General features: G+C 42.8%; 2 protein-coding genes across 4 annotated transcripts; both read right to left on the reverse strand.

The window, feature by feature from the left end:
* Window positions 1–277: 277 nt before the first annotated feature.
* Window positions 278–2,073, reverse strand: LOC108518960 (endogenous retrovirus group FC1 Env polyprotein-like). The gene is made up of 2 exons (XM_017857703.1): window positions 1,932–2,073; window positions 278–1,597 (listed from the first exon to the last, which is right to left on the reverse strand). Exon 2 carries the CDS (start codon window positions 1,590–1,592, stop codon window positions 399–401), a length of 1,194 nt encoding a protein of 397 aa, XP_017713192.1. The 5' UTR covers window positions 1,593–1,597; window positions 1,932–2,073; the 3' UTR covers window positions 278–398.
* LOC108518941 (transposon Ty3-I Gag-Pol polyprotein) lies at window positions 2,048–5,868 on the reverse strand. Of its 3 annotated transcripts, none has more exons than XM_017857678.1 (2): window positions 3,729–5,868; window positions 2,048–3,446 (listed from the first exon to the last, which is right to left on the reverse strand). In XM_017857678.1, the coding sequence occupies exons 1-2, from the start codon at window positions 5,402–5,404 to the stop codon at window positions 2,075–2,077; spliced, it is 3,048 nt and encodes a 1,015-aa protein (XP_017713167.1). In that variant the 5' UTR covers window positions 5,405–5,868; the 3' UTR covers window positions 2,048–2,074. The 3 variants fall into 3 exon arrangements, with proteins under 3 accessions (XP_017713167.1, XP_017713181.1, XP_017713176.1); XM_017857692.1 differs by having other exon boundaries at window positions 2,291–2,427; window positions 3,230–5,868; XM_017857687.1 differs by having other exon boundaries at window positions 2,291–2,427; window positions 2,747–5,868.
* Window positions 5,869–11,458: the final 5,590 nt, after the last annotated feature.

The following is an 11,458-nucleotide window of genomic DNA, read 5'->3' on the forward strand; positions in this document are numbered from 1 at the left end:
GACAAAGCCAAGCGGCAGGGATCGCTTTATTTTGAGTTCGAACTCGGTTCCCTCCAGCTAGGTATCCGATCCTAGGGAGAGACCCCGAGCTCGGTGTTCAGCCGTCTTTTATAGTCAGACACAAACAAGTTACAGCAAGTTACAGAGTCACTGGGGATTTTTACAGTTGTAGGTTTACAATTGGCTGACATTTAAAGTTAAACATTAGTCAGTTGTTCATTGGTTCCCGCCCTTTGACCAAACCACAAACGGCCGCTTGCCCTGCTAGGGGCTTTCCAGATAACCTTGTTGTTTTAGCATTAAGGGGAGTTTCCTGACTTTTCTGACCTCTGATATTCAGTATTTTTCCACTCCTCATTCCCCCCTCTCTCTAGTATCTTGAGAGCCAATCTTGGGTCTTATATGTCTGACTCGGAAGTCTCGGTGAGTACAGGTTGGTACTGGGCTCTCAGGACCATAAGCTGGACAGTGTTGAGTCTTTCTTTTACAAAGTTTGTTAATCTGTTTATTATACATGGTCCTATAGTGAGTAAGAGAAGTATACTTATGAATGGTCCTATGAGGGGCACTAGAAGGGAGTACATGGAGGAATTCCACCAGCTGTTGGCAGCAGAGGTGAATTGTTGTTTCTGCAATTCTAGGCTGAGTTTATGTAGTTGTTGAACTCGCGTTTCTACGAGTCCAGATTCATTTATGTAGAAACAACAATCTTCTCTGAGGAAAAGACAGGTCCCTCCTTTTTCGGCCGTTAACAGGTCTAGTGCACGGCGGTTTTGTAAAGTAACTTGGGCAAGGGAAGTCAATTGTCTCTGTAATGAGGCAAGGGATTCGGCGGAAGCTTCCATAGCTATGGAGAATTGATGAGAGAGTTTTGCAGTGCTGATAAGGGAGTGACCTAAAGCTCCCCCGGCTAGTCCTGCAGCAACTAAGGACGTGGTGAGTGAGACTCCGGCTACTAGGGGGAGGAATATAGCTCGTTTTGGTCTAGGGAAAGGGGCGGAGTCCCACCTGGAAAATTCTGCAGGGGTGCGCAAGGTTAGTTGGGGGACTAGCGTGACAGGGAGACACAGTAGGGTTATAGTGGCCTGAGTGGAAAGGTTCTTATATAGGGTCCCATTGCACCAGAAGAAAGAACCGGGAGGGGCAAAGAGGGTTGAGTTGGGAGTGGAAGTTGTATTACAGAGGGTAGTGCCGGCATTTGAATAACAAAAGGAAACTTGTGTCTGTCCAGGGTTTAGGAACAAGGGGACGTCAGGGATCGGGGGTGGTATGTGGCTATTGTTAGGGTTTAGGCTGAGAGAAGCGTTAGACGGGCCTGGAAGTGGAACTGCGGTTAACGGCGGTCGCCCTAGAGCCGCGCAGAAGAAGCATGCAGAGAGATTGCCTAGGCCAGTGGCGTTTGCGATTTCTAACCCTTCTCTTAATAGGGATAACCAGGAAAAGGGGCGGGTAGGAGTTAAAGTTGAAAGCTGGACATTTAATTCCCTTTCCTGGTTCTGTATAGCCGCGTGTAGGGTGGTCTGGATCTGAACAAGGGAACGCCAGAGAAAGAGACGGCTACTAGGCCAGGTAGTTCCTGAAGTCAAGTACATAGCCCCTTTTTGCTGGGAAGTCCAGCGGGAGTCCCAGGGGTCCCAGATAACCCAGGTGTAGCCTGATGTGGTTTTAAAGAAATTGTGTGACTGCCACGTTTGACTGGATAGGGACTCAGAAGTTTTTAGGATTTTAACGGTGTGGATTTTGCAGGACCTATATGGACAGCCGACACTTTGTTCTACCCATGAGTTATTACAATAAGAGAGTGTTTGGTCAAAGAGGAAACAAATTGCGGGTGCTGCTTTTCCTGGCTGGTGTTTAAAATCAGTGAAATTTAGATGGATGGGAGTGCTACAACCCCCAGGGGGACAGTCAGCAGTGCCTAATACATAGCCCTTTTGTTCTGTCTGAGCATAATTGGTCCAGTTCTCAGTCAGGAAGAAACGCCAAGCGAAAGGGGATGTTGCCGGGTTCGCCTGGGTCTCCCCACAAGGGATCCATAAGAGTAGAAGAGTTATAAAGGAGGTAGGTGTCATAGTTACAGTTTAGGTTGCTGACGGCGTAGAACAAGTTTTAGAGGGTTTTCTTTGGTCCGGTCAACTGTCCAGGTTGCTGCCTCTCCCGTCGAGGATGTAACAAGGTCCGAGAGCGGGTCTATAGGCTTGGCGTGGGTGTGATGAATCCAGGCGGCGATGCCTTCCACTTTGAGGGCCGTAGGCGTAGTCAGGATCACCTGGAATGGTCCTTTCCACCGGGGTTCTAGGGTTTCTTGTCGGTGGCGCTTGACGAGGACCCAGTCTCCCGGTTTGTATTGATGTGGAATGGGTGGAGGCCCAGCTTCATATAGTTCTTTTAGCTTGGGCCAGACTTCCTCATGAACTCTCTGTAGGGCTTGTAAGGAGAACAAAAGTTCAAGACCATTATCTGTGTCAGCTTTGAGGAGATTGTCTTTAAGGTTAGGGAGGATAGGGGGTGGTTTGCCATACATTATTTCATAAGGGGTAAGTCCTAGTTTATAAGGAGAGTTACGTGCCCGGAACAGAGCGTAGGGGAGGAGGACTACCCAGTTAGCGCCAGTCTCCATGGTCAATTTAGTTAGGGTCTCTTTTAATGTTCTATTCATTCTTTCTACCTGACCTGAGCTTTGGGGTCGATAAGCACAATGTAGTTTCCAATTAGCCCCAAGGATGGAAGCCAGTCCCTGACTTACCTTTGCGGTGAAGGCCGGCCCATTATCCGACCCTATCATGACTGGAAAGCCGTACCTGGGCAGGATTTCTTCTAGGATCTTTTTGGCCACAATCTGTGCAGTTTCTTTTTTTGTCGGAAAAGCTTCTGCCCATCCTGAGAATGTATCTATAAAAACTAGTAAATATTTGTATCCATATTTTCCTGGCTTTATTTCAGTAAAGTCAATTTCCCAATATATACCAGGTCTATCTCCCCTGTGTCTTTTTCCCGTGGTCTGGGTCCCGTGACTGGCGTTATTGAGTTGACATACTACACAGTTTTTAACCGTGGCGTCTACTTTTTCAGGGGCGTTTTTAATTTTTAGTCCAGCGTGTTGAATCAAATCTAACATCCGCCGCGGGCCCAGATGAGTGCTTCGGTGGATTTGTGCTATTACTCGCTGCCCCAACCTGTCCGGGAGAATGGTATTGTTGTTAGAATCTTTCCACCACTGATTACTGACCTGTGTTCCGGGGAGTTTACTTATCCACTGGAGGTCTTCTTCTGAGTATTCTGGGTGAAAGGGCAATTCTCTGGGCCCGGGATCAGGCAGCTGGAGGGCCAGCAGCTGAGGAGTGGTTTTAGCCACGTCTTTTGCAGTCTGGTCAGCCAGGTTGTTTCCTCGAGTGACTGGGTTAGTGGCTTTTTGATGTCCCGGACAGTGGACGATAGCCAGCTTTTTGGGTTCCCAAAGGGCAGCCAGAAGATTTAAGATTTCTTCTTTATTTTTAATGTCTTTTCCTTCAGCTGTGAGAAGCCCCCTCTCTCTGTATATAGCCCCATGTATGTGGGCAGTGGCAAATGCATACCGGCTGTCAGTATATACTGTCAGTTTACGGTCTTTGCCTAGTTTCAGGGCTTGTGCCAAGGCTATTAACTCAGCCTTTTGAGCCGATGTTCCTGGAGGTAAAGGCTCAGCCCAAACTATCTCAGTCTCTGAGGTTACCGCCGCCCCCGCATACCTCTGTCCTTGGTGAACGAAGCTGCTTCCGTCAGTGAACCAGGTGAGGTCTGCATCTGGTAGCGGTCGGTCCTGGAGGTCTTCTCTGACTCCATGTACCTGGGCTAGTATTTCAGCACAGTTGTGGAGCGGCTTACTTAAGTCTGGGTCTGGCAGCAATGATGCTGGGTTTAGGGTTGTCGGGGGCTTAAATGTTATTCTGAGGGGGTTTAGTAACAGCCCTTGATAATGGGTAAGCCGAGCATTGCTGAGCCATCGGTCAGGGGGTTGTCGGAGGATGCCTTCGACAGCATGAGGGGTGGTGACTTGTAATTCTTGGCCCATGGCCAGTTTGTTAGCGTCTTTGACCATCAGGGCCGTTGCAGCAATCATCCGGAGGCAAGGAGGCCATCCTGCAGCTACCGGGTCCAGTCTCTTTGAGAGGTATGCAACCGGTCTGCGCCAGGGACCTAAATTTTGAGTTAATACTGCTTTCGCTATGCCCCGGCTTTCGTCCACGTATAAGTGGAAAGGCTTAGAGACATCCGGAAGACCCAGCGCGGGGGCCGAGAGCAGAGCAGTTTTGATTTGCTGGAAAGCTTGCTCAGCCTCTTCAGTCCAATTGAAGGGCTGCTGCTCTTTGGTAGCCTGATAGAGGGGTTTTGCCAGTTCAGCGAAGCCAGGTATCCAGAGTCTGCAGAACCCTGCAGATCCCAGGAACTCTCTTACCTGTCGTGTTGACTGCGGTCTGGGGATCTGTAGGACAGTTTCTTTTCGAGCATTTGTTAGCCAGCGCTGTCCCCCTCTAAGTAGATACCCCAAGTAGGTTACCTCTGGCCTGCAGATCTGGGCCTTTTTAGCTGAGGCTCGATAACCCAGGTTTCCCAAGGTTTTCAGGAGGTCTTTGGTTCCTTGGATGCAGGCCTCTGGGGACGTTGCCGCTATTAAGAGATCATCAACATACTGCAAGAGAGTTATACTGGGGTGTTGGCGTCGGTACTCACCCAAGTCTTCGTGGAGGGCTTCATCAAACAGAGTTGGGGAGTTTTTGAATCCTTGTGGCAGTCTGGTCCACGTCAGTTGGCCACTTATGCCTCTCTCAGAGTCTGTCCACTCAAAGGCAAAAATTTCCTGGCTTTTAGGGGCTAAAGGCAGGCTAAAAAAAGCATCTTTTAGGTCTAGAACAGTATACCATTGATTTTCAGGACTCAAGGTACTCAGGAGGGTGTATGGATTTGGCACCGTCGGGTGTATGTCCATTACCCTTTTATTGACTTCTCTTAAGTCTTGTACCGGCCTATATTCTTTACTGTTGGGTTTTTGTATTGGTAGCAGCGGAGTGTTCCATGGTGAGTGGCAGGGGCGTAGGACTCCATGATCTAGGAGTCGGCGGATGTGTGGTATAATTCCCTCTTTGGCTTCCAGGGCCATTGGGTATTGGCGCACGCGAACAGGGTCCATCCCGGGCTTAAGCTCAACAAAAATGGCGGGACGGTGCTTTGCTAGCCCTAGCCCTCCTGTTTCTGCCCAAGCCTCCGGGAAGTTCTGGAGCCAGGAGTCTATATTTTGGTTAGGAGGCGTTAACTCCTGGTGAAGCCGGTACTCATCCTCTAGAGTTACGGTAAGAACAGATAGTGGCCTGTTTTGGGAGTCAGTCACTTTGGGCCCTTCTGGTTGAAAATGGATTTGTGCCCCCATTTTTGTCAACAGATCTCTCCCCAACAGGGGACAAGGGCTGTCAGGGATGACCAGGAAGCTATGGGACACTTTCCCGGTTCCCAAGTTTACTGCTCTCTGGGTTGTCCATGGATATTTCTTGGTTCCTGTGGCCCCTTGAACCCAGGAGGAGTTGGAAGATAACTTTCCATAGGGCTTGACTAAGACCGAATGTTGTGCCCCGGTATCGACCAGGAACTGGACCGGGGACCCCTCCACTTGTAAAGTTACCCTAGGTTCGGGGAGGGGATCCGAACCCCGTCTCCCCTAGTCTGTATCTTGGGTAACTAGTATCGGCATAGATTTGGGCTGCCATTGTCCTTGGCCTGGCTGGCGCTGTTTCTTTTTGGGGCAGTCTTTTATCCAGTGACCAATTTCTTTACAGTATGCACGTTGGTCTTTACTCAGATTGCGCCTAGGGGCACGCATGGATTGGGTGCTTCCTGGCGGTGGTTGCTTTTTTTGAACGACCGCCACCAGGACTTTGGTCATTTTCTCAGTGGCCCTAATTTGTCTTTCCTCTGGAGCATCTCTGTTGTTGTAAACTCTCTGTGCTATGCGAAGGAGGTCCTGGACCTGTTTTCCCTCCAAATCTTCTAATTTTTGTAGCTTTTTTTTAATATCTGGGGCCGCCTGGTTGACAAAGGACATAACGACTGCTGCCTGATTTTCAGGTGCCTCTGGATCTATAGGTGTATACTGTCTAAAGGCTTCCATTAGTCTTTCTAGATAAACAGCAGGGCTTTCTGTTTTTCCCTGTAAAACAGAATATACCTTAGCCAAATTAGTGGGCTTGCGAGCTGCAGCCCGGAGACCCGCCATTAGAGTCTGGCGATAAACGAGTAGCTTTCCCCTACCTTCTGCTGTATTGTAGTCCCACGTTGGCCTGGTCAAGGGAAATGCTGCATTAATGAGGTCGGGGTTTGTAGTCAGTTGACCGTCATCTCCAGGAACCAACTTTCTAGCCTCTACCTGGATTCTCTCCCGTTCCTCCGTTGTGAACAGAATGCGGAGGAGCTGTTGGCAGTCATCCCAGGTGGGCTGATGAGTGAACATGACACTATCTAGAAGGGCTGTTAGGTCCTTGGGGTTATCAGAGAACTGGGCATTCTGAGTCTTCCAGTTGTACAGGTCACTGGTAGAGAATGGCCAATGTGTAGAAGGGTACTTATTGAACTAATTATTTAAGGAAATAAATTAAATGTATCACTTTGTTATGCAGTCATTCAGTATCTATGTTTGATAATATTTTCTTTTTTATTGTTTCCTTTTATTAAAAAATCAACTATAAATAAAAGTTAGCATTACAATCCCTTTAGGTGGCCAGCCTTGGCTCTATTTCTTCTTCCTTAACAGAAGCGTTCATTAAAATTTTGCAATGTACACACACATCAGTAAACACAAACACATACATGTTCAATAAATATTAGTTATTATAATTTAGGTTTAATTTCATAAACATAGCATTCATCAATTTTTATTTTGAAAATTTAACATGGGTTTTGGTCTACTAGAAGAAAAGAACTAATATGTTCTTTTTGACTGACATATAATATTCTCTAACATGAATCTATTGCATTTTATTTACCCATACTCACAGATGTTTAGGACATTTTTATTTTTTTAATTAGTTCAGAGACAATGTTGCAATCAGCATCCCTTTATAGGTTTCCTTCAGCAAATATGTAAGAGTTCCTCTCAATTATCTGTGAAAAAGAGAAATTACCAGGACACAGGAAATGTGTATTTTCAAATGGATAGGGCCAAATTTCTCTTCAAAGTAGCTCTAATTGGACTATCTCTAGCCGTGAATAAGAGTTTCTATGTTCTCACATATTGCCATTATATGCTATTGTCAGACTTAACAACTTTGGCAATCTGAGGGTATTATCAATGGTATTTTATTGTTTTAATTTTAACTGCCCTGTTTATTCTTAAGGGTGGGTATGTTTTCATATGTTTACTGGCCTCTTGGATTTTCCTTCTGTGAATTGGCTGCACGTTATGCTTTTTTTCATTTGTGTGGTAATGATGATGGTTCTGGTGGTAAAATACTAATTTTCTTCCATGCAACAGCTGCCCACAATTGTCCTAGGAGATTTGGCTTTGCAGTCAAAAAAAAAAAAAAAAAATGAAAGAAAAGTAAAGAAAAAAGTATGTAGTAACAGCAATTTCTAAGCTATGCTTTACATTACTTTTCCATTGTTAGAATCAATATATACATAAACTATGGAAGACTTACCTACAATTACAAAATGGAATAATGAAAATATACATGCTGATAAAAGAAAATAGAAGTCCTAAGGCTAGGAGGTTCAAATAGATGCGGGTGAGCTACTGTCCTCATCTGATATAGTGAAGATTCCTGACATACCATGTATTGTTAATGGACTAGAACTGTAGGTTTAAGCATACTATTTGAATTTGTAGAGGTAAACAGTAGAGGAAGTGAATATAATTTGATTTGGTGTGTAAGATGAAAGGATACAGGAGAGTGAGAGAGTATATGTGGGAAATCTTTTTCCATTATAATAGAAATTCAGTAGAAAAAAACATCAAAAAGTAATAATTAAAATAGCATACACATAGTTTTGTGAGATATGGAATGGAGATGTGGTAGACTGAAATAGAGACCTATTTTTTCATTCTATATATTGTTGGATATCTTATACAGATGCACGTATTACTTAATTTTTTTACATGCAGCATGAAAGAAAATACAGAAAAGAACAGAGTTGTCACATATCAGCAAATTGAATGGATAAAATTATTTGTTTCATGACTAAGTAGGATATATTGCAACAATGCAAGTTGGTTTATATATTAAAATTTAGGTAACTTAACATATTCAATAAACAATCAAGACAACCATATGATAATCTCAATACCCTTCGTGAAAGCATTTGGCAAAGTTTAACACCTATTTTTGACAGAAAGCTTTCAGCAAACTGGAAACAAAAGAAATTTCTCAGCCTGACAAAGAATAACTGCAAGAACACATATCAACATTTAAAAAAGAAACTTTTTTTTAGAGTAGTTTCATGTTCATAACAAAATTGAGAAGAAAGTATGGAGGTTTCCTATATATTCCTGGCCTTCACATGCGTGCAGTCTTCTCCGCTGTCAACAATCCCAACCAAAGTGGTACATTTGTTACAATTGAACTTTCATTGACATATTCTTCTTACCCAGAGTCTACAGTTTACTTTAGGATTTATACTTTGTATTTTACATTCTGTGGGTTTGGACAAATCTATAATGATATACATTCATCATTACAGCATCATGAAGAGTAATTTCATTGCTCTAAAATTCCACTGTGCTCCATCTATTGAATCCTTCCTCTCCTTTAATGCCTGTCAATCTCTGATCCTTTTACTATCTCTGTAGTTTTCCTTTTTTAAAAATATTATACAGTTGGAATGATACTGTATGTAGCCTTTTCAGATTGACTTCTTTCACTTAGTAATACACATTTAGGTTTCCTCCACATTTTCTCAAGGCTTGATAGATTATTTATTTTTAGAACTGAACAATATTCCACTGTCTGGATGCACCATAGTCTCTTTATCCATTCACTTACTGAAGGACATTTTAGAAGCATTCAAATTTTGTCAATTAGCAATAAATCTGCGATAAAGAACCATGTGCATGAAGGTTTTTGTGTGGTTATGTTTTCAACTCATTCACATAAATACCAAGGAGCACAATTGCTGGATGCTATAGTAAGAGTATATTTAGTCTTACAGGAAACTGCCAAACTGTCTTCCACAGTGGATGCATCATTTTACATTCACATCATTAATAAATGAGAGTTTCTTTTGCTCTACCTCCTTACCAGAATTTGGTATTGTATTTTAAGTTTTAACCATCTTAATATGTGTGTAGTGGTATCATTGCTTCATTAGTTTGCAGTTTTCTAGTGAGTGACATACAACATTCAGAATCTTTTTACATTTTTATTTGCTATTTGTGTATTTTTTTTGTGAGCTTTCTCTTCAGGTCATTGACCATTTTGACGTTAGGGTATTTCTTTCCCTACTGTTGAATTTTGAATTATTTTTATGTTCTGAATAACACTCCCTTACCAGACAAGCATTTTGCAACTATTTTTTCCATAGTCTGTGGCTTGTTTTTCTATTCTCTTGACAATGTCCTTCACAGAAGCCTTTTTTTTTTTTTTTAATTTTAATGAAGTCCAAGTTATCAACATTTTTCTTTTCTGTATTGTGTCTTCGGTGTTGTATTTAACAGATATTGTCAAATCCAAGATTAGAGTTTCTCCTGTGTTGTTTTCTAGGAGTTTCGTAGTTTTGCATTTCACATTTGGGCCTATGATTCATTTTGAGTTAATTTTTGTGAAGGGTACAAGTTCTGTGTTTAAATTCGTGGTGTTACATGTGGTTGCCTAGTTGTTCCAGTAGCACTGGTTGAGAAGAATATCTTTGCTCCATTGTATTGTCCCTGCTCCTTTGTCAATCTGTTTAATTTACTTAGGTGGGTCTATTTGGGGGCTTTCTATTCAATTCCAATGATCTATTTATTATTTCACCAAAACCATACTCTCTTGACTACTGAAGCTGTATAGTACATCTTGAAGTTGCATAGGTAAAGTTAATTTTAATAAAAAGAAATGTCAAAACTAGCAGCAGAGACCAGTCGTGAGTCTTTCCTTTGCTGCATTTTGGTTAAGCAAGTGGTTACTTTCTTATAATGGCCAAATATTATTATATTGCTCATGCAAAATTTTAAGATGGGCCCACATAGGTCTTGGTGAATGAAATATACAGATACTTCTGAGACAGTGTCTGGTTTGGATGTGTATTAAACTATAAAGAGAGTCTTTGGAAAGGATTACATTGAATGAGTCATTTCGGAAAGTGAGCCCAGGGTGTGAGTTGCTCTCATACCTTTGCTATGTGACTTTTATGGATCCAACAACAATGCCTGATTTGTGGAAAACTGGGATTCTAGGGTAGGAACTTTCATATACTACACACAGTGAACATTTTGAACTTGCTGACGTTACTTTCCCGAGCTTCATTTCTCCTATTCCTATTTGCTTTTAAAAAATAAAAAGAATAATCTTCATGGAGATTAAGTGAGGTATTATAAGAGAAAAGTGTTTTGCAAACAATAAAATCTTATACACATAGAGAATGACAAAGTAAATTCTCCTGAATTCTTCTAAATGATCAAAATCATTAAAGTCAACTTTCATACCCCCGTCCTCTTGAATGAACATATTCTTTGAAATAAATAAGTATGATTTAGTAGCCTGTGTGATACTTCAACCAAGGATTATGAAGTAAGTGTTGATAAGGTTTGGTTCTCTATCCCACTCAAATCTCATCTTGAAGTATATCCCCACATCTGAGGGAGGGACCTGGTCAGATGTGATTGGGTCACAGCGGCAGATTTCCCCTTGCTCTTCTCATGATAGGGAGTGAGTTCTCATGAGATCTGGTTGTTTGATAAATGTCTGGTCCTTCCCACTTCTCTCTCTCTCTCCCTCTCTCACCACCATGTAAGACATGTCTTGCTTCCCCTTCCACCATGATTATATTTCCTAAACCCACCTCCCCCCGACCATGCAGAACTTTGAGTCAATTAGACCCTCTTTCCTATAAATTACCGAGTCTCAGGTATTTCTTTATAGCAGTGTGAATACGAATGAATGCAGAGAATTGGTACTGGAAGTCGGGTGCTGCTATAAAGATAACCTGAAAATGTGGGTGTGACTTGGGAACTGGGTAACAGACAGAGATTGGAACAGTTTGGAGGCTCAGAAGATGACAGGAAGATGTGGGAATGTGTGGAACTTCCTAGATACTTTTTGAATGACTTTGATCAAAATGCTGATAGTGATTTGGACAATTAAGTCCAGGCTGAGGTGGCCTCTGATGGAGATGAGGAACTTATTGGGAATTAGAGCAAATATGACTGTTGCTATGGTTTATCAAAGAGACTAGTGGCATTTCACCCCTGCCCCAGAGATCTGTAGAACAGCAGTCCCTTGCATCACAGGCCCAGAGG

The sequence above is a fragment of the Rhinopithecus bieti genome, unplaced genomic scaffold (genome assembly GCF_001698545.2).
Source record: "Rhinopithecus bieti isolate Rb0 unplaced genomic scaffold, ASM169854v2 scaffold_2474, whole genome shotgun sequence".
In the NCBI taxonomy this organism is placed as follows: domain Eukaryota; kingdom Metazoa; phylum Chordata; class Mammalia; order Primates; family Cercopithecidae; genus Rhinopithecus; species Rhinopithecus bieti.

What these genes read in the sequence shown, in the direction of transcription:
- LOC108518960 (XM_017857703.1), bottom strand. Translation starts at nt 1,592, where the DNA reads ATGTACTTGACTTCAGGAACTACCTGGCCTAGTAGCCGTCTCTTTCTC.
- LOC108518941 (XM_017857678.1), bottom strand. Translation starts at nt 5,404, where the DNA reads ATGGGGGCACAAATCCATTTTCAACCAGAAGGGCCCAAAGTGACTGAC. An exon ending in TTCGTTCACCAAGGACAGAG is followed by an intron (nt 3,447 to 3,728) that starts GTATGCGGGGGC and finishes TTGGGAACCCAA; the next exon opens with AAAGCTGGCTATCGTCCACT.